Source organism: Anolis sagrei, chromosome 1, assembly GCF_037176765.1.
Source record: "Anolis sagrei isolate rAnoSag1 chromosome 1, rAnoSag1.mat, whole genome shotgun sequence".
Lineage (NCBI taxonomy): Eukaryota > Metazoa > Chordata > Lepidosauria > Squamata > Dactyloidae > Anolis > Anolis sagrei.
In genome coordinates, this window is record NC_090021.1 from 333,035,711 (window position 1) to 333,059,362 (window position 23,652).

General features: G+C 39.6%; 1 protein-coding gene across 1 annotated transcript in view; it reads right to left on the reverse strand.

The window, feature by feature from the left end:
* Positions 1–10,789: 10,789 nt before the first annotated feature.
* The window catches only part of PPM1A (protein phosphatase, Mg2+/Mn2+ dependent 1A), a 48,864-nt gene continuing 36,001 nt past the window's right edge, over positions 10,790–23,652 (reverse strand). Inside the window, exons 4-6 of the mRNA XM_060754029.2 lie at positions 21,001–21,109; positions 15,888–15,945; positions 10,790–13,477 (exon numbers count right to left, since the gene is read on the reverse strand). Of these exons, the coding sequence (XP_060610012.1) occupies positions 13,448–13,477; positions 15,888–15,945; positions 21,001–21,109 (197 nt within the window). The 3' untranslated portion in view covers positions 10,790–13,447. The remainder of the gene's footprint in view (positions 13,478–15,887; positions 15,946–21,000; positions 21,110–23,652) is intronic.

The window sequence follows — 23,652 nt, forward strand, 5'->3', positions numbered from 1 at the left end:
CCTTCCAGGCAGCCCTACAACTGTTGCTACAATTGAAAAACCTGTGAGTCTTGTAAGTTTAACTAATTCTCCAACACATACAGTTTTTCATTTTGAAATGAAAATTTACCAGCATTTGGTATGAGTTTTTAGATATGACAGCACCATGCAATTGCTTTTGAAGGCATAAGATATGAATTCTCAAACATATTTAATATTTTGTATCCTTATATCATGGCTATGGAGTGTTATCAGGTCCTGCTGGCCTGCGGGTAAATTTCCAGGCCAGGAGATCATGAAAAATGGGAGATGCCATGTTGTTGTTGCTTCTGCTACTATGTACCTTCAAATCTGGGTTGTTGTAAGTTTTTCGGGCTATATGGCCATGTTCCAGAAGCATTCTCTCCTGATGTTTCACCTGCATCTATGAAAGGTGTCCTCAGAGGTTGTGAGGTCCTTAAGAGTAACCAGCAAATATTTTTTTAGGAACTAAATGTGCCTCTGGCCAGTTTAGCCTGTGGTTCATCCATACCTCACAACTTCTGAGGATGCCTACCATAGATGCAGGAGAAACGTCAGGAAGTAATGCCTCTGGAACATGGCCATACAGCCCGAAAAACTTACAACAACCCAGTGATTCCAGCCATGAAAGCCTTCGATAATACATTACCTTCAAATCATTTCCATACCTATCGATACTCCACTTTGGCAGGAAAAACGAAATGCAAAGATACAGAATGGGGGATGCCTGGCTTGAGAGCAGTACGTGTGGAAAAGATCTTGGAGTCCTCGTGGACAGCAAGTTAAACATGAGCCAACAATGTGATGTGGTGCCAAAAAAAAAGCCAATGGGATTTTGGCCTGCATCAAGAGGAGCATAGTGTCTAGATCTAGGGAAGTAATGCTACCCCTCTATTCTGCTTTGGTTAGACCACTCCTGGAATATTGTGTCCAATTCTGGGCACCACAATTCAAGAGAGATATTGACAAGATGGAATGTGTCCAGAGGAGGGCGACTAAAATGATCAAGGGTCTGGAGAACAAGCCCTATGAGGAGCGGCTTAGGGAACTGGGCATGTTTAGCCTGAAGAAGAGAAGGCTGAGAGGAGATATGATAGCCATGTATAAATATGTGAGAGGAAGCCACAGGGAGGAGGGAGCAAGCTTGTTTCTGCTTCCTTGGAGACTAGGACGCGGAACAATGGCTTCAAACTACAAGAGAGGAGATTCCATCTGAACATTAGGAAGAACTTCCTGACTGTGAGAGCCGTTCAGCAGTGGAACTCTCTGCCCCAGAGTGTGGTGGAGGCTCCTTCTTTGGAAGCTTTTAAACAGGGGCTGGATGGCCATCAGTCAGGGGTGATTTGAATGCAATATTCCTGCTTCTTGGCAGGGGGTTGGACTGGATGGCCCACGAGGTCTCTTCCAACTCTTTGATTCTATGATTCTATAAGGATACCCTATCCTGGTAAGATTTGTTCAAAAGAGGTTGTGACTTGCCATGCTCGTTCCGGTCATTGCACGCAGCAGACACTAAACACTAGATACCTTTCCAATGTTAATTAACATCTTAACTAAGCCTAAAAAATGTCAAACTATCAAACTATCCACAACTATTCAAGAATAGCAAGAGTCAGACAATATCCAAAGTCAAAACTCAAGACAGAATTTGAAGAGACTGTTTTGAGGACATTCATTTCAAGTCTAGGTTGTGGGCAGACAGATAAAAAGAACAGTCTGGAGGAGGGAAATGAAGACACGAGTTGCTCAAAGTCGCAATACTGTCGGAAATGAAACCACCAAGGGAGCTTTTGTTCCTCAGCCTTTCGCTGCCACCAGGTGCACCACAGAAAAACCGAATAAAGCCAAGGAGAGAGAAGACTTGACATAAAAGAACAATGAGGAAGAAAGGCAGAGATTACTAGTCTTGTCAAAACCAGGCAACCGGGTGGCATCTTTGTTCTTGCTGTGTCAAATATCACCCCACCACAATCCTGAATAATCACCTTTTTGAGGTCCAGGTTTGCCCATCTTCCCCTTCCTTCTCACATACAAAGTTTTGTGTGCAGTTAATGCCAGCAGGTGTAACCTTTCCAACTCATCTCCAATGACTTTCCTATTCACCCACAGCCAATTGTCTGGGACCAGTACCCACCACAAAGGTGTCAAATTCTGGAAATCTTCCCTTGGTGTAGTGTGACATCAACCAGAGAGCCAGCACAATGGGAAGAAAACTGGAATGTGACCAACCTTAAGCACAGCTTTATGCTCTCCCATTTTCATGCCTCACACCCTCCCCGGCCAAGTTACTCTACAGCAGTGGCTCTCAAGCTTCCTAATGCCGTGACCCTACTTAATACAGTTCCTAATGTTGTGGTGACCCCCAACCATAACATTATTTTTGTTGTTACTTCATAACTGTCATTTTGCTACTGTTATGAATCATTGTGTAAATATCTGATATGCAGGATGTACGCCCAAATTTGAATACTGGTGGGGCTCGGGGGGAGGTTGGTTTAGTCATTTGGGAGTTGTAGTTGCTGGGATTTATAGTTAATCTGCAATCAAAGAGCATTTTGAACTCCACCAATGATGGAATCGAACCAAACTTGGCACACAGAACTCCCATAACCAACAAAAAATACTGGAAGGGTTTGGTGGACATTAACCTTCAGTTTTGGAGTTGTAGTACACTTACATCCAGAGAGCACTGTGGACTCAAAACAATGATGGATCTGGACCAAACCTGGCATGAGGACTCAATATGCACAAATACTTAATATGCCGAAATGTGAACACTGGTGGAGTTTGGGGAAAATAGACCTTGACATTTGGGAATTGTAGTTGCTAGGATTTATAGTTCATCTACAGTCAAAGAGCATTCTGAACCCCACCAATGATAGAATTGGGCCAAACTTCCCACACAAAACTTCCATGGCCAACAGAAAATACTGTTTTCTGATGGTCTTTGGCAACCCCTCTAACACCCTCTCGCGACCCCCATGTTGAGAAACGCTGCTCTACATAACTCGTTCTATAAAGCTATCCCTTTAATTTGCTTTAAAGCACGAGGACGCGGAGCAATGGCTTCAAACTACAAGAAAGGAGATTCCTTCTGAACATGAGGAAGAACTTCCTGACTGTGAGAGCCATTCAGCAGTGGAACTCTCTGCCCCGGAGTGTGGTGGAGGCTCCTTCTTTGGAAGCTTTTAAACAGAGGCTGGATGGCCATCTGTCAGGGGTGCTTTGAATGCAATATTCCTGCTTCTTGGCAGGGGGTTGGACTGGATGGCCCACGAGGTCTCCTCCAACTCTTTGATTCTATGATTCTATGATTCTAAGATGCAATAGCAGCAGCAATGTACAGAAATCCCAGAGTTGATCTAGAGACCCTAGCAATTGCTAAAGAAAATATTAATCAATTCAGTGAATAATCAAATCCACAAAAGTCAAACCTGTGAATGTGAGGGCCAACTGTATTTATTACTCGCTGTTTTCACATGTGGGGCTTTCAACAAAGCATTAGCTGCCACTTTCTCTGGACATATTCAACATATACTACCATAGTCAATGTGTCATGGTTAACAACTCAGCATTGTGAAATCTGTCTCGCTGATAATGGGCCAATTTCTTGCCTTTCTCGCTGCATGGATACACACAGAGGCAAAATTCCTATTGTAAAGATGGACAGGATAACATTTTTCTGGGAGGGCTTCTTTGCTAATAGCTATGCAATTGGCATAGGACCACTGCAGCATCCTTTTACTGTCTGAAAACATTTATTCCATATTATTTTATTTTAATGCACTATTCAGTGTCAGCTGTGTATGTTGCAAACAGGTTTAGGAGCTTTCTCACAATTCCGCTCTCCCCTTTCCAGGTTACAGCGATTTTTCACCACAGAAGCAAATAACATTCATTTCTTATATTGGATGAAGTGAAGGGCTCAACTTAGAAACCATGTAAGAAATATTAATTCTGATCCAATTCATCCAACAGACACATCAAATTCCGTGGCATAAACCGCTTTTCAATGACAAATTTCAAACTTTTGCCTACTTTTTCATATCTGCAAAATGGAAAAGTAGCCCACACTCTCATCACATCCAGGAAAGACTACTGAAATGCAGTCTACATGGGGTTGCCTTTGAAGACTGTTCAGAAGCTCCAAACAGTTCACTGAGGGGCAGGTTAATAACTGGGGTGGCATACAGGGAGCACACAACTCCAATGTTACACCAGCTCCACTGGCTGCCAGTTTGCTACCGAGAACTATTCACAGTGCTGACTTTGGCTTATAAAGCCCTACACAGCCCTGGCCCAGTTTACCTGTTTGAATGCATCTCGCTCTATGAACCACTGCAGAGACTAAGATCCTCCGGGAGGCCCTTCTCTCGGTCCCACCACCGTCATAGGCGATTGGTGGGGACAAGAGACAGGGCCTTCTCAGTGATTGCCCCTCAGCTATGGAACTCCCTACCTGGTGAGATCCAATCAGCCCCCTCCCTCCAGTCCTTCAGAAAGATGGTAAAAACTTGGCTGTGGGACCATGCCTTTGAGATAGTGCAATAAGGCAATAATAGGAATACTATCCTCCGGACGGGATTCGGTATGGCTGTTTTGAGATGGTTTTAACAACTGATTTTGATGTTTATGTATATTTACTGTTTGTTTATGTTCCGGCATTGAATGTTTGCCGTATATATGCTGTGCTCCGACCTGAATTCCCTTCAGGGTGAGAAGGGCGGAATATAAATGCTTTAAATAAAATAAGTAAAGTGTATGATATTGGAAATATAATAGCTTTTGCTGCATGAACTACGGTGGTAGTACTGGAAGGAATTCTTTGTGTCTGTGTTTTATTTATTTGTCTAATTAATTAATATTCTCCTGTTCTCCTAATACAAGACTCCATCTATCAGCTGTCCTGCTACATATATGTAGCTTCATAAAGAGAGAAAATGAGTTTTTTTCCAGAAACAAACATGTTGGCTGCTAGATTGCATATTGGTATGTACTATATAGGCTTTTAGCAGTATACATATATTAAAATGCATTCTGCTTTATGTAGACTTTTTATATGTGTTGCTTTTGAATTTGACATTATTATCTGTATTTCTAAAGAAGGCCATATAAATATATACAGAGACCAAAACACATTGGGCTTTTTCTAAAATAAACAATAAACACCATCCACTGAGCATTTGGAGATGCATCTCTCCTCCCCTCACTTCCCTGTGGTTTCCATTGGGTGCTCTCCAATATTTGCCTCTTTTGTACAGAAACAGGTCACTGGGCAACAGTTTTGCGAAATTTGTCTTATTGACTATAGAAAAAGGGTTTTACACAAAGTATATTTTATGTTTACAGACAGGCCGCCTTACAAACGACTCATAGTTAAGGATGAGAGTGAGACAACAGGAAGTGAAAAAAATCTACCCCTTGGAAGGGAAATTCACTCCTGAAAGAGTTATCATGAGGAAAAGGTGTCTCCACTGAAGCTTCATCACCAATCCTTTTGACAAGCCAATTTTTTCAAAATCCAATGATAGCAGGGACAGAAAGTGAGGTGAAATCTTCTAAACAGGGGCGCAGTCAGCAAGACAAACACCACAGGGGTGTTCACCTTTCCCTATGCTTTCCAAAGATAGACAGATAGATGGAGTTACACATAAAAATGTACCTGTTCCGACTTGCATACAAATTCACCTTAAGAACAAACCTACATAGCCTATCTTGTTTATAACTGTCTGTATTGCAAAACCCAAGATGAAAAACAAGAGCATTTAGCAACAATGTCAGGATGGAGCAGAGATTGCTGAAAGGGCATGGGCAATCTTTGAGGCCTGTCAGGCTCCCCAAAACATCAGTGCTATGACTTGTTATCAAAAGAAAGAGCCCAACATGAATAAACTTACCTCTGGAGATGGGAGAATTCATGTTGGCTACAGCTCAGCTGAGCCAGGTGTGTGCCAACCACTAAGCATGGAGCAAGGACAGCTCGGATACCTCCATCTCCACCTGCTTTCACTACCCAAAGCTCTATTATTACATGTCCCATCCCACAGAAGTCAGACTGATGGAGATCCAAAACTGAGTCTTCTGTATGGCATTATCCCTCTTGAGGACCTTCTTTCCCAAGGAGACTGGGTTACCACCCTTATGGCTAGTCTTTAGATGACTAGTCAAAAATGACCATGCTGGTATTTTTAACACTTTGTTTTGGCATAATATGTGTGTGTGGTATTTAAATATATGATCTGATTTGTCTTTAGGATTTTCTTTTTGCGATAATTGTACCGTATTTTCCTTGGGTTAAACTACTCTGAGCATTCACTAAATGTAGTGATATACATCCAAAAGAGATTACCCAGCCTTAAAAATGTGCAACTAGTCTAGCTAAATTGATGAACCTAAAGCATCCTTTGAAATATTTTAATATAATCGTGATGAAAGGTTCAATTTACTGAAAGAGCTTTGAAACAAGGCAGCTGATCAGAGTTTTTAGAAGGTTCACCAAGGCTGCAGCTCCAACTGAAGAGTGGGAGGGAGGAAGAGTTAGACAAGGAACGAAGGAAATTGGAAGGAGAGAGAAAAAGAGGGGAGACTTGGAGACTTGTAGATAGGCAACAAAGAAAGCTGGAGAGATGCAAATAGGGAATGGGAGAAGTGTGGGAAAGATAGGGAATGAAGGAAGTTGGAGGGGGACAGAAATAAGGAAAGATGGAAATTGCAGAGAGACATGGAATGAAGGAATATGGAGAGGGATACCTAAAAACAAGGTAAGATGGAGAGAGGTAGATAGGGGGAACGAGGGAAGAGGTAGATAAGGAAAGGAGAGAAGAGGGATATAAGGAATCAGGATAACTAGTAAGACAGGGAAGGAGGGGAGGCAGACATAGATAAGGAATGAGAGACATTGGAGATAGAGAAGTAAGTTTTGAGGGGAGATGAAGAGATGGAGGTTTAAATTATGAAGCAGTTTAAATTATACCAAGAGATAAGAAGTGTTTTGTGGTGAATCCTAAAATCATTCCTGATACCAAACTTCCCATAGAATCATAGAATCAAAGAGTTGGAAGAGACCTCATGGGCCATCCAGTCCAACCCCCTTCTGCCAAGAAGCAGGAACATCGCATTCAAATAACCCCCGACAGATGGCCATCCAGCCTGTTTAAAAGCTTCCAAAGAAGGAGCCTCCACCACACTCCATCCTGCATAAATAAAACCCTTTTCCCATGTTGGTACCTTGTGACTGGACTGAATGTGCCATTTGAGTTCTTTGCAGCCACTGAGGCCACATAAACACATCCTAAGGTCCAAATCAGTACTCTGGGGCTACCTTAAGGCTCTGATTGGGATCCACATAAGAATCTTGTAGCAAAAAGGCAGAGGGAGGATTCTAAGGAATCATCCTGAAGAGGGGTTTTGTCACAGCAATTAACTTATTTCAGAAGTGCTGCATCGACACCCCCCCCCACCCCCCACAAATGACAGTCACAAATGATCTCAAATTACTGGAAGCTATACAAACCTGCCTCTGGCATGGATAGTAAACTACTTGGGCATGTTGAACTATTTGGCCTTCTTTAGTGAAAAAAGGGCAGGGAGATCAATTCCTGTGCCTTATCTGTGTGGCCCACTCCTTCCCTCCACGATGTGTTGGACACACACGCACTGCAGTGTGAGAGCACCTGCCATTGCTGGACTAATTGGTTCTCAAGAAAAAAGGTCAGCAGCTTGAGTATAGATCGTATTGGCCTCATTTCATAAATAGAAGCTTTCCTAAGCAGTGGTTGAGAACAACAGTGGCAGAGGGGAGACTGTGGTGACGAAAAAAGAAAGGGTCACATATGCCACTGCAAACTCTTTGGACAGAGTAGGGGATAAAAACAAAATAAATCAATGTTGTAAATCCATATATCTCCTGCATTACAGATGGAGGGTGGAGGTTAACAGATGAGTCAACAGTGGATGTAGAATGTGAGTCCCCCCCCCCCCTTTATCTAGTAAAAGGCATACATTCCAACACCAAAAAATTCTGAAGTTATAAGACAAAAGGAAAGGTTTTCCACTGACATGAAGTCCAGTCATGCAAGACTCTTGGGGGTGGTACTCATCTCCATTTCTAAGCTGAAGAGCCGGCGTTGTCTGTAGACACCTCCAAGGTCATGTGGCAGGCATGACTGCATGGAGCACGTTACCTTTCCGCCAGAGCTGTACTTATTGATTTACTCACATTTGCACGTTTTTGAACTGATAGGTTGGCAGAAGCTGGGGCTAACAGCGAGAGCTCACGCCGCTACCTGGATTTGAACCTTCAACTCTTCGGTAAGCAAGATCAGCAGCTCAGCAGTTTAATGCACTGTGCCACTAGGGGCTCCTTTCTGAAGTTATACTGTATTGCAAACAGCTGCTGATGAGGAAGACCTGGGAGAGCAAATACATTAGACTTTGTACTGATAAATCATCCATCTGTTGAGCACCTTGAGATGTGTCCTCCAGTCTGTTGATCCAATTAAATTAGCACAAGAATTATGTTGAAAAGATCTATATATATATACTGGAATCTTTAGATATAGGGCAGAATTTAAGTATTTTAACAAATAAAACTCTCTTAAAAGGCATTTTTAAGAAAAAAAAAAAGAACACACACCAAAAATCTGGCCTATAACCTCTCTTGAGTGAGGTTTGGTCCATTGGAAGACAGCTCTGCAGCTGGCTCTATAAAGCCCTTTAGACACAACTAGAGGTAGCGAGGGTCATTTCTGTCAAGGCCCTCTTGCCATTCGAGTAACTATCTGTAGGCAATTTTGTAAGATGTTGATATTTGCTGCTTTGCTACCACTAAAAAGCTTTTGGGAAACAGCTCCGTCTTGGATGAGACATGGAGTAAAGAAAAAAAAAACTATTCTGCAAGGGCATTTATGCAACCATCTCAGCAACATTAGTTGACAACTTCCTCCCACAATACCTTGCAGGGATAATTCTTCCCCTGCTCCTTAGCATTACCCATTTCAACATCATTTAAAAGTCAGTTTTCTTATGCAGTAACCAGTGGGGGAAACTGGCCTCGTGGGGAAATTATGGAGTCGTCTGATCTGAAACCAACAGATGTTTTGGAATCTCCCTGCCTGCGGGACTCTGGAAACCTGTCTCTTGACCGGTTTACAGGCAGTACACTTGCTTCTTCCGAAACAGAAGGCACAAACACAGCACAACAATTGTACACGGAGATTTAAAAGGAGCTTTAAACAAGCTAACCAGTGATTCCTGGAGTACCTTTTCTTGCCAGATCAGTTATTACTAGCTCCAAATATCATCCCCTACATCTGACTGTATTTCCTCATTGTGAGGGATGTGTGGTCTCACTTAAAGTCTTCCTTCAGTTTTCCTGACAGCACTCTGCAAGAAGGGCATAGATCTACTCTCAATGTCCTGCAAAAACAGAAACAGGGGAAACACTGGGTCACAAAATGGCAAGCTACCTCTAATTTGGGTTTATTTTTAAGACAGGGATGGGAAAAATATAGCACATCAGAAGTTGCTGCAGACTGCAGATCCTATCATCCTGCCCCACTGACTATGACAGCCATAGCACCACTCTAACAAACATATTTCCACCCAACACCTGCCACGAGGAGATAAGGGATGAAAAATCAGGACACATACCTTCATATTTATTGTTAATGTTACTGAATTTAAGAAGGTATAAAATACATTCTACATTTGGGGTCTCAGAATGGTTTTGGTGGGAAACAGGAGAGTTGAGCATCAACTACAACCTTAATGTCAACTTCTTGTCTTCTTTGAGTAGCGAGAAGACAGAGAATCCCCATCTCTTCCACTGAACTACTAGTAGCTGAAAAAGGAATCAACTTTCTTTTGTGGCTTGCTGCCTTAATTCCTTTTGTTAAACCACTTATTATTAATGTGTTGTTGCACAGCTCCATCAATGGTATTTTTAATTATACCTGACTATGTTTTTTTAACATTTATGACTGTTCTTATGTATGAGATTCTTCTCTTTGATTTGAGCTTCTGACAGAATGAAACTGTGGCAACAGGACAATCAGCCTACTGTTTTGAACCAAATGTATTCTGTATTATTATACTACCACAAATGAGGCCACATAGTCATTTTTATACATCTTTCTACTCCATGAACTTAGAAATCTTATACTTTTGGAGTGATGGTGGAATGGGGCTCTGGGCAATAAAATGGCAAATTTTAGCCAGGTGAAACCTATTTTAGCCCTTTTGTGCTGCACAGAAACAGAGATGTACTGACATGAAGCCATTCATACCTATGGGATTTATAAATGAAGCCAAATTTGCATTTTCTACCCAGAACAAATTAAGTTCTATAAAAAGCAGCAAGAGAATATGAGCCTGATTAACATGAATGAGCCACATGCACAATGGAGGAACTTATTACAGCGACACCAGAGGCACTCCAAGTGGCCAGCTTCTGGTCAAAAGAAATTTAGTATCATGCCAAGTATTTTACTTTGTTTGTATGCTTTTAAAAAATACATTATAGCTGTATTCTCATTTTGCTTCTGACACAATAAATAAATAGCTACATATATTTTTTTAAACCAGACCTAACCAACTCAAACATTAAGCTGAATACAACCATGTTTCAAAATGCAGGGATTATTTTAGTGGACATTTCTCAAAACACGAATGGTTTCCAGACCTCAAGGATACAGCGGAAACGTAATGCTGTCTCAAAGTAAGAAGACAATACAGAGCAACACATAAATACAATAGAAGGCAGAGGTAAGAAACATTAACGCCTTACAGGTAAGTTTGGGACCACCATATTCCTTTATTTTGTCAGCACACAGGAATCCACTCCTCCCCTCCAATCAGGGAAATAAATAGCACACAATTCTTTAAAAACTCTGTGGCAATTGCCCCTGAGGAGTTCCATCATCATCATAATCATCATCATTTTTAGCATTTAAAAAAGTTGCAAAAATGAAAAGTGCTTTCTTTTTTGCAGACTAATGAACATCCTTGCTTAGAAAACGTGATGCACTGAGTAAATGAATTTAATCTCATTTTGGTATATGTAAAATAGCAGTGTATTGAGCAGGCATAATTGACACAGTGCTTTGACCACTTTAAAGTGCCAAAGGAAAGGAACCTACGGCTGCTGCGCCTTTCCCACCCCCTCCCCTCCTCTCCTTTCATAGCATTAGAAGCAACAGCAGAAGAAAAGAAGGGTGCACTTGCAGTCAATCTGAAACATGTGCTCTGTCATGACAACATTTCATATCGCTTGTTTAACATATGGCTTTCCACTGGTGATTTTGAAAAGAAAAATAGTTTAAACTTTTGTTTCCACAGTTAGATCAGAGCCTTTTTTTTCCAAAAAAAAGAACTATACTTCAGTTTACATAGGGTGGGATGGGAGAAGGAGCAGAGTTCTTGTTTCAATTCTAGTTTTGACATGAACTAATTACGTAGTACTTTAAATCCTGGTCTCCTAGGTTCTTGGGGAGCTATACATCTGAAATCTTTATAGTTTGAACTCAAAACTTGTGTACATTTTAAGCATTGGTTTGTAAGTATGGTGAAGGACCTGTTCTTTAAACCCAAAGTTGCTCGAAATGTATAAATACAAATAGTGCTTATGTTTTCTTCATTCATGCTTCAACAGGGTACAAACTGAATACAACCATGTCAAGGTTAAGCACCTCACACAAACAAGAGGAATAAAATTAAGTGTTTGCTGGTATAATGCTATCCTTAATTGAGACATTATTAACTTAACTTTTTCACTGTTCAACACTCCCTAACTCTGCAATAGTTTTTAAGGCTATATATACACACAAATGTATATTTCAAAGTTAGGGGGAAAGACAGATATAGAAAAACGCATTGTACATTGCTTCCTATAAAAAGGTATATTTTACACCTTTAAAAAAAATCTAGCTACATTGCTACAACCTATTTATATGTTGCTGATTTTCCTTTGGAGGGGCATCTGCTGACTGAAAGGTTAAACAAACATACAGATTGATCTTCAACTAAAAAAAGACAAAATACAAGGTGCACAAAACAGTAGTTCTGCAAACACAACTGATCTGAAAAGTTATTTTTGTATGTTCAGTAGGAGAAAAGTAAAGTCAAATTAGTTGTATTACTTTAATATATTTTTTAAATTAGCAATTTAATCCCAACAGCTAAATATTCTGAACATGCTGTATTTCAAATCACACATACTGTTAAATCACTAGGTTTTTGTTCTAAGTGGGGGGAGGGGTGTCATAAAAAACATACCATAAAAAGTAAGATTGTCAGGCTTTGACAAAATGAGTTATCCATAACAAGAGGCAATATAAGCTATAAGCTCATGTAACTCTCTCAAAGTATATATTTTTTAAAAGAAACCCATGTAAAAAGATAATTTCCATTTCTCAAACCATATTACACCAGATGAAAAACATCTTACCTGTGCCTTGGGCAACAGTTCAGAGTTTCCTCCCATTTTATAAATGGGCAATTAGTTAATAAAAAATATGTATTCACATGACATCTCATTTACAAGCATTTCAGAAGTCGGGGAAAGGGGAGGAGTTAACGCATATATTGTTAATTTCGGGTTTGTTAAATCAAGCTTTATTGATAAAATGGAATTCAAGGTATTTTACTTGGAACAGCTGCCGACCCAGCCAATCGGAATATTAAAACAGGGCAGATTCCTAAATATGGAAAAGATACAGCCTTACATAACCTAACAAGTGAAAGTAATTATCTGAAATGCTTTGAAAAAGGTGCAAATAATCAAGGCATTCAATTCTTCCCCCACAAATCTATATGGCCACCTTGTAATTTTGTCCCCTTCCTTTTCCAAACTTCCCATATATTTATTTGGAGTTTTAAACCCCATGGGAAACAATTAAAAATTGATTGAGACCTAACTGCATCCCAGTTATTTTCCATACTAGCGTTGCCATGATCTATGTCTGTATACAATATCCTTTGAACATAATTTGAATGCACTTCCTCCTGAGCCTTAGCTGGCCAGGTTGCTGCTCCCAACAACCCAGAGCCACAAATATGAATAGAGAGGGCTAGACTACTGTTGCCTTAAAACAAACCAAGCCTTTCATTTAACCTTACTTAAGTGATGTAAAGCAATTCAATATTAAATAAGCGTTTTGTACAACCACAATTGCACTTTACAAAACAAAATCATACAACATAAAAATTGCTCGGAGTCCAATTTACAACATTATGGTTCCAAAATCACTTTTACAGAAGTCTATTTTGCGAAGAAAGGATCCTGGGTTAGGTGTTGGACTGACGTTTTCTGGTGCCGCCGCTTCCGCCAACACAGCTTTTCCCTTCAAGCATAAGGTGGAAGGTGGATGTGAAGAAGAAGGGTCACTCTGGGTTGGGTGCGTTTTTCATGAGGGCAGTAGATGTCGACTCCGCGACTTAGGGAGCAGTTTTACCACATATCATCCGTTGACGCAGAGTCCTTAAAGAAAAGAGAAGGAACCCTTTAAAGTCTGGAGCGCCCAAAAGTGCAGCAGTTTCTGGATAGTCCAGACTGAAAAGGGAAGATATAGCAATAATTTTAGGATTCCGGTTTTATTTTATTTTTTTCACAGCTCTACTCTGGGAGGAATAATTTAAGACGAGCTATGGTTCCCAAAGGTGTTGAAGGTAGGCCTCAATTTTCAATGATTAATTCAAAGCATGCAATTTTTGGATGTCAGAGTCAGCTGTGGCTAATCGTTTAACCTAAAATGTATTCATACTTATTTCTACTGCATAAATCTTAGCACAATCAATTGTATATACTTTAATTGAAAATCTTGATACAAGAGCTAGATATAAGAGGTTTACTTTACATAATAAACACAATGAGTATTATTCAGCTACCGCCATCTCTTAAGCCCTATCTACACTGACTATTTAATACAGTTCCAAGCTAGCTTCAAACCACAGCACCCAAACAACAAACTGCCACAAAAGTGCACATAACAAAGCCCTTAATGCGCCTCAGTGCTCTGTGGTTTCTCTAATCATCATTCGGGACTCAAACTTGTTCCACAATTTCCTATATAATAATCTGTACCGATTTGAAACTGAATTAAATGGTTGATGTAGATGGGACCTTAAATCATATTAAAATCATCCCTGTGAAGATGGAGTTAGGTCAGAGTCATCCTATGAAACATAATGTTGCAACAGCACTGGGCCACCTCATACATACAGGGCTGGTATAGAATTACTGCTGTGTACCTTATTCAGACCTTTTAAAGACAATAATTTTTCCACTCTTCTGCCACTTGGAAAGACTTGAGATGCAGGATATTTAGAAATTACCCAGACAGTGGGAAAAACAGTTGGAGTGGGCACATCATAATGCACATGGCGGGATTTAAATGCCCAATTGTTAATTGGCTTTAAATGTAGTTTAATACATTTAAACTACATTTAAATCTATTTATGAAATTTATTTATTTCATATTTATTTATTTCATCTATTTATTTATTTCATCTATTTATTTATTTCATATTTATCATATATATTTATCATCATATTTATTTATTTCATCATATTTATTTATTTCATCTATTTATGAAATTTAAACCGTAAGGCCTTATTTAAGCATATTTTCTGAGATTCTGTATCATCTGTACTAAGTTAAATAACTTTCCTGGACTGACTCAATGGCCCAAAACTGAGAAAAACGCAATTCACCCAAGGTCTGATCAGTGGAAGAATGAACTTCCTCCTCCCTTTGCAGCTGATTCCTGGTAAAAGAAGCTGGGGGACAGGTGTGTGTGGGAGAAATCACAATTGTGGCAATAGTTTCACAATCCTAACAAAGCAGCAGTTGGGAATAGGGAGCAGTTACTTAGATTCATTTATCTGTAATGGTAGTCACCACTGCTACTTTATCATGGTTTTGAAACCACTGCCACGCTTGTTAAAATCCCCACCCTCCATGTAGGATGGCTTCAGCTTCAGAATTCATCTCACAAGTAGGCTCCTCTCCTGATCTGCCACAATCCTTCTCTGATTACCCTGTCTCTTGTTCTCCATTTAAAATGCTTGCTGCTCTGAGGAAAGTATTTTAGGTTGTCCAACACCACACACAAAATTTCACCGTATTATGCTATCACCACTGCACTAGAAGTGAACTACTCTGAGGCAAAACCTGGGAAACTCTGGTAAGAACACACTTACATGGCTGCATGTATAAACCCCAAATAAAATGGAAATTAATATTGCCTCTAGAAGTGAAAAGGCAGTGTGTATGTGTAATGTGCCCAGAGCAAACAGCAATAAAGTAGATGAATTTATTAGAGGCAGAAAAAGATTGAATGAAAAAGAGAATGTACAAAAGGAGACTGAACAAAAGTGGGGAAAACCCACAATGGTTTCATTATACTAGTCAGAGAGCTATATATATGATTCACATAGCTACATGCTGATAATGCACTTAGGCAAATCAGAAAATGTCCTATGAGCTTTTCAGCCTATCAAAGCTCAAAAGATGAGTCACACTGCAGGGAGGAGATGGGGACAAGTTAATGGCACATCCATTAACTGCTAAACTACAGACCTAGTGGGCCAACCTTATCCTGTGGAATGAGACAAGGGTTCTACATTTAACAACCAGAGAGAACTTGCCACTTCTGTGTGGTCAATATTTCTTAGTGCAAACGTATTCACACTTCGGATTTCAAATACAAAATAACCGTGAATTACTACTAAATTCTCTCAATGTCTCTGATGAGCAGTGACTCACTATTCTGGACACTTTGGTTATGTGACCAAAGTAAATATTAATGCTTTAACAAATAATGCTTTCAACTGAAGTTGTTAAAATGAGCAGTAAAAGGCAAATTAACAGGGTAGTACCAATACTCACAGTATCATCATTTCTATAAGGATTCAGTCTGTTATAAACTGCTTCAATCACACTCCGTCTAAAGAAAGCGAAGAAAAAAGAGGGTTTTATGATCAGTATTTTCTAAAGATTATGATTTAAAAACACAAAAGCTTTTAAAATATACTCTTTTTTAAAAAGGCATTGTTCATCTGAACATTAGGAAGAACTTCCTGACTGTGAGAGCCATTCAGCAGTGGAACTCTCTGCCCCGGAGTGTGGTGGAGGCTCCTTCTTTGGAAGCTTTTAAACAGAGGCTGAATGGCCATCTGTCAGGGGTGCTTTGAATACAATATATCTGCTTCTAGGCAGGGGGTTGGAATGGATGGCCTATGAGGTCTCTTCCAACTCTATGATTCTATTATTCAGCAACATTTATTCTAAATAGTTAACTTGACGATTTTATTTGTTTATATTTATTCACTGCACTTGTATGTCACCTTTCTCCCAGAGTGGGGTCTAAGGCAGCATTTATCTATAAAAGTTATATATCATCTTTCTAGTAACTGTTATGTGAGGTGGCAGACCATAATTCTATGGAACTATAACTCAAGAAGAAAAAAACTTAGAATAAAACCACACTTCTATTGAAAGGAAACAGGTAGGAGCCACAGCTAATAATTCAGCAGTACACCCAATTAGGGTAATAGCAGTGAAACACATCAAATGCTACACTAAATGAAACCATATCTACTGGAAATTCAAGTGCAGAATTATTTACCTGCCATCTAAATGATAACAAAGGTATCAGAATAGTAACAAATTGCAAAGTTCCATCGAATTTAATATTCCTGTTCTGAAATGTCTATCCAAATGATAAGAGGCTGAATATCCCCTTTTTAAAATGTTTGGGAACACAAGTGTATCAGATTTCAGATTTTTTTCCAATTTGGGAATACCTGGGTTTCCATGTACATACATCTCGCAGATGGGATCCCAGTCTAACCACAAAATTCATTTATATTTCATATATACTTAACATACATAGCCCAGAAGTAATTTTATACACACTATTTTACATAATATTGTACATAAAACAAAGCTTGTCTACACTGAATCATCAGAAAACAAAGGTGTCACTGTCTCAGCTACCCACATGGACAATTTTCGATTTTGGAGTATTTTGGATTTTAGAATTCTAGATAAGGAATACTCTACCTGTATTTGTCCTTCATTTTGCCTTTCTTTGTAGGCTAATTATAACAAGACAGTCGCTTTGGGTCCCTCCACTGAGAGGAAAGTTTGCTTACCTGTAACTGCATTTCTTTGAGTGGTCACCTGTGAATTCACCCAATTGTGTAATCTGCGCAGGAGCAGAGCACTATTCTGAACTTTCTAGAAGCAATAGGCAGAAAAGTTTGGACGGTAACCCCACCCATCATCTTGAGGCTATATAAAGCCCGGTTGCTGCCAAAATCCCTCAGTTCCTAAGCCACAGCTGCAGCCCATATTGAGATCTGAGGTGGCATGACCCTTGTGTGGGAAGGATGGATGACATTGTGTGAATTCACAGATGACCATTCAAATAAATAACTACAGGTAAGCAATCTGCCCTTCTTCTTTGTGGTCTCTGTGAATCACACAACTGGGTGACTAGCAAGCATATATTATTGGAAGCAGGAGTCATAACACACAACAGACTAGCAACTTTGGTACAAAATCAACTAAGTTTATTCAACATTAATGATTTCCAACAGATCTCCAAAAAAAACTTCTGCGAATGCATGCCAAAGATGCAGGCAAAACGTCAGAAGAGAATGTTACTGGAAAATGCCCATACAGCTCAAAAACCTCACAGCGACCCGGGGCGTCAATGATCAAAACTCTCAGTTCCAGTGAGTGACTGGAGAAGTAGTAGCCTGATGAAGCACAGGAATCAGCCTCAGACCATGGAGGTGAATGGGGTTCATAGTTTTCATCAGAAAAATCCCCATCAACAGAAGGGACCAATCTTGCCGGACAGTCATAACCACTGGAGGCATATAGAGATGCCCATCTGGGAGGTGGCGTTGGGGGCCTCGGAGCTCTCAACTCTTTAGCAACTTTGTGGAGGGACTGTCAGGTCCACATGTTGGTGGTGTGGTAGCACCAGGGGGGCTCCCGCCCAAACAGACTGGACTGCTGAAGCAGAACGTGATCTTGGGTGAGACATGGACCTTGTTGTACTGGATCAATCTCATAGTCGGAAGTGTAGGTAAGGGATCTACTTCCACCTCTTCACCCTCAGAGTTTGGCTGATCAGTGTCAGGCCTTCCTGCCCGAGACAAGGGGAGAGGAATCACTTTAGGGGTTGCCCTCTGGGCCCCTGATAATTCAGCTGTTAGGCCTGGTGGTTTGACATGAGATGCCTGAGACTAGCTTTTTTTAGCTGATTTCTTCACCCTTTTTTTTCTTTCTGGCCTTCTCTGCTTCGTCAGCCTTCCCCAGTGTCAGGGATTTCTCTGGAGACGGAGTGGTCTCCTTTGATGTTGTCTTCTTCAAATGAGAAGCAGTTGTTTCCTCTGCCTAATGTTTCGTAGCAGCCTTCATTCAAGAAAGAACAGGTTTTCCCGAAGTGGATGCAGGGACTGATGTTGAGGAGCCCACATATGACTGCTTCAACCTAGTTTGGGACTTGGAAATCAAAGCCGAAGCTGAGGAAGAAGGTGAGAAGGCTTACTGGTACAGGGAGGAATGAAGCTTCGCCTCCCAATTCTTCCTTGCTTGAGACGTAAAGCCCCGAAAATGGATGGAACATCCTTCACCTAAGCAAAGACGGCATTTAGAATGCCCATCCATGTCGGGGAGTTTACCTGAACACTGTTTGAAATGAGTCGTGAAAGCCATACTCAACTAGGCCACAAGCACTGTACTCACTTAGCAAGATGACTCGAAAGTGGGAGCCTTCACAACACAAGGTTGGAATGGAAGAAGTTCTTATTAGAGACTAAAGCACCGGGATTGTGGCGCAGCTGGCTGAGTGTCAGCTGCATTAAGATCACTCTGACCAAAAGGTCATGAGTTCGAAGCCAGCCCGGGCTGGAGTGGGTGTCCAGCCATTGTGTAGCCCGTTGTCGACCTTTGCAACCCGAAAGACAGTTGCATCTGTGTGGGAGGCTAAATTTAACTAATTTATGAGGCCATAAAGAAAAAAGACTCCGGGGAATGTGGAATGCGAAAGAACTTCATCGGTGTCGTTGATGGATGATGAGAAGAAGCAGCTCCCCTGGCGGCCAGAAAAAAGTTAAATAGCCTCAGTGTATTTGTGTGTTAAATGTTGTTTGTCAAACTGGCATTGAATGTTTGCCATATATGTGTTTACTGTAATCCGCCCTGAGTCCCCTGCGGGGTGAGAAGGGCGGAATATAAGAACTGTAAATAAATAAATAATAAATAAGCAGTCCAAAATTATAGAAAAATAGCAAAGTCCGAAGAACGAACGAACAAGTTCAAATAGTGAAAGTTCCTGAACCCGCTGCAACACGGACAAAAGGAGCTGAGGGGTTTCGGCAGCAACCAGGTCTTACGTAGCTTCAGGATTGTAGGCACGGTTAACACCCACTTTTCTGCCTAGTGATTGTAGAAGGTTCCAAACAGTGCTCTACACCTGCACAGATTACCCAACTGTGTGAATTCACAGATGACCACATGAAGAAACGCAAGTTACAAGTATTACTATGCTTTATAAACAAATGGGGAATGCTTGCTTTATTTTGAGAGAATTATTATAGTGCAAACACAATAAAAATAAGAGCTCATACAAATCTCAGTGCAAGATAGTACTTTAAAAATATCCTTAACTGAAAGGCTAAGATCAAAAACTGCAAAAGAGAATGAAGATTTTAACACAGTTTCAGCTATTGTGTAATATTATCTACTTATATTCAATACATCTAATTAAATAAAAATCAGTATAAAGAAGCTAAAAGGTGCAGCATCAAAATGACTCAAAAAAGAAAATGCACCAATAAAATTGAAATTATAGCAAAATCTGAACAGAAGAAACAAAAACTCGGGACACATATTTTGAAATGCAGAACCTAAAAATGCCCTCTAAGGCAGGGGTTCTCAACCTGTGGGTCCCCAGATGTTTTGGCCTTCAACTCCCAGAAATCCTAACAGCTGTTAAACTGGATCGGATTTCTGGGAGTTGTAGACCCAAAACACCTGGGGACCCACAGGTTAAGAACCACTACTCTAAGCTACTTGCTAAGAAGTGAATAGTGACAGGACCAGACGAATGTCTCCAGGCAGGAAATTCCATTATCCCAATCCCACCACAGAAAAGACCCTCTCCCTCATGCCCTTGTAAACCTCTTGACAATAGGTGGACAAACAGCAGCACCTACTCAAATATTGTTAATTTAATAGCGTTAATTTAACTTAATGTTAAATAATGGAAATTTTGTATTGGCGAAGACAATTCTTAAGGTTGTCTAATCTTTAAACCAGCACTTTATAATTGATGTAGATAATATATCACATTGAATCTTATTGGTCAGTACAAAATAGAGTAGATCCACTGAGTTAATTGTTGAATCAGAGAGTCAAACTGCAGGGTAATCCAATTGATTCTACACTAGTGAAGGCTAGCAGTAGGAATGAGGCCATAGTACAATAAATTCTAACCTATACAGTAAACATTTTGATCACACATTATTTATCAAAATGTTAACATTCATGAAATATACAAAAGCATTTAATGCACCAAATAAAAGCTACTTTGCTAGGTCAATCAAAAACATAAACCACATATGGAAACCATCACAATTATATACATCGAAACATTAAAAGAGATTAATATTTAAGAACGTATGAGGCCACCCTTAAAAATAGCCTGACCTTTCTTCAGCTGTGGTATGAAACAGGTTTACTTTTAATTTTAGCATCTGTCTCCCAGTCAGCCACTGTACATGGCCAATGCCTTCATTGCTTTTCTTAATATAATGCCAAATTTGAAATAAATGGTTCAGGTGAACATTGGTAAGCTCCTCCAAAAATACTTTGATTGCCCCTACACACACATATCCCCCAAAACACCTTTAAGGGTGGCCTTATAAGAAGTACATGCTAATAATCTAACATCAAAAGTATATTTACACTGGTGTAAACTCACTTGCTTGCCAATTCACCCCCAGGTGGAAGGTTTGGGATGCTCTCTGTTTGTAAAGTACGCATGACGTGGACTAAGTCTGGCACTCCTTCACCCTGCTTCTTTATGATCTCTGGGAATCAGAAGTACTCTCTTGTAAATTCAGTCCAAATGCAAGGGATAAGATGGCAACATTCATTTTCATTGAAAACAGACTAATGTTTGAAACACTTCTGCCTTACTGAGCACTGCTTTTCGATGATTCTGGTGCCCGAAAAAACAGTGGCGAGGAAGAAAACAATTCTCCTGCATTTCTTTCATACCAGAAGCATAAAGTATATCAATTTAATAAAATCATCAAAATAGTATTGCAAGGGAGTGCAAAAGTAGCATCAAGAGTATGCCTGTTTATGTTACCTGAGAGGAAAACAGCTGTTTATAAATGAATTTTAGAGATAAATGTAACTATATCAGTTTTAGTTAACAAAAATTAAGTACATCTCTAGAGTGATTCTTAAGACCATTATACAACCTAAAATATTAAAACATCACCAACACAGTACAACACACACAACACTTAGGACAAAAATAGCATTGAGGAGATACATTACATTACATTGACAGAGATAGAAGTCTCCAAGAACACACACGATTATTTAATGCCCAATGAAGAGAGTTCTGCAGATTTGTTCTAATTTAAGCAATATTTGAATGCTGAATCTATTAATACTATTATTATCATTTGTACAAAAATTAAGTCAGCACCACAGAATATACCATATTCAATGAACATCTGGTGGCAAAACTGAAAGGTCTAGTTTTCAAAACATCACCAACTGCTTTAACAGCTGGAAAACTCATGTAAAGATAGGTGCAAGTGAATAATTGACACTACTTGGATATGTAAAATACTTAAAAGAGAGCCCATGGTTTCAGTCAGCCCAGGCCCCACAAGCCCCGTCAGCAGCAGTCCTTCCCATCCTTGCTACCTGAGAACCTGAACTGAGAGCATTAAAGGATCATCTAATACTTAGGACAAAGAGTTCTAATACTGAAAACTGAATAAAAGCGCAAAGATCTCATTTTTGTTTTGTCAATTCTTTTATTGTGAATTTTGAACATCTATTAACATCTAACACTATTATCTTTTGTACAAAAATAAAAAGATTTAAATTTACCTGAACTACACAATTCTACAACCTAAAACTGTCGTACATTTGATAGACATTCTCTACTGAAATACATTTGCACTAGATATGGATACAAATTGACATGTTATGTATGGCACAATCTAATGGCCTTCATATTCTGATATCTTTTATCTTAGCAATGCATACTGCAGCCCTTTCTCATTAAGTTAAAAACACTTCTTCTAACTGTGGGAGAGGAAGATGAGAACCCAGTAAAAAGTGTTGAAGTGCACCTGACTTTAACACAATTACTCTTCATTAAAAGAGGCCGTGGTTTTTATATTTTGGGGAAATTATTTTTACAGTTTTGGGGAAGTATTTTTGTCTTCAAAGATCTGCTTATCCCTTTTTCCCAGATGAGAGAAAGCATGTACAGTACATCTAAACATTTCAGTTTACGGAAGATAGTTTCTCTCAGTGCTACTCAAAGGAGTGGTATGTGGATCAGGGGCAGCCTGGGATCCATCAGTCGTTGGTCTGCAGCACGTTTCCAGGAAAGGAAGACACAGTTTTAGCCAATGGATTCAAGAATTGCCGGCCTCTGAGGAAGAAAAGCCTGCTGGGCCCACACATAAAGTTAGCAGCAGAACTACCCCACACTTAAATGGATCAAACCCAATGAGTTCCATGATACAGAGATGTAAACTCGTATATTATTCAACATACATGCATTAAAAAATATTCAAGCCATGGTTTTCCTACCCCATCCGTTCCCATCCCCAATCCCTGAGGTGCTTCATTCCTGCAAGCCCCACTAATAAAATGAATGGACTCTGCATTGATGGAGCAGCCTTAGTACTGAATGAGCTTTCGTTTTGATGAACTGGGCTCATCTCATTACTCCAATACTAGAACATTAAATGCTTTCAGCACCTGCAGTTTATACTGGATTGGTGTAGGTTGCACAAACACAGTTCACTACACAATTACAGATGAAATTGCTCAAGATGGATACAGAACATGGAAAGAATATAGAGACAAAATAATTTATTTGGTATATGCTCTTCTAAACCAACCTGCAAATGTAAGTCCAACATAACAATACACATATGTTAATTCTAAGATAAACTATTTTTACTTGAACATTAAAGGAAAAGTATGAGTCCCAAAGTCTTGTAAGGCTGAAATATTCTCCGTGGTAATCATACTGATTCTTGACAATCTGATGCAAATACTTTTTAAACAATCCTTTTAAATTTTAATTTGAGCAGTGTATTATAAATTTGTTTGCATGCTTTTGTTTGCATGCTTTTATTAAACATGGCCATTTTAAAATTAAATTCAAAGTTTAAAAATATCAATACTGTTTTTTTAAGTAGACAGCACAATCAGTATATTAACTGCATTTATAAATAATTCAACAAGCTCATCAATCATTATCAGAGAGATTCTGAAGAAATGTTCAAAAGAGAACAAGAAGCCATTATTTCATCATGAAGGATATATGCAAGTTTTAAAGAAACAATTTCTACTGCTCTTTAACACC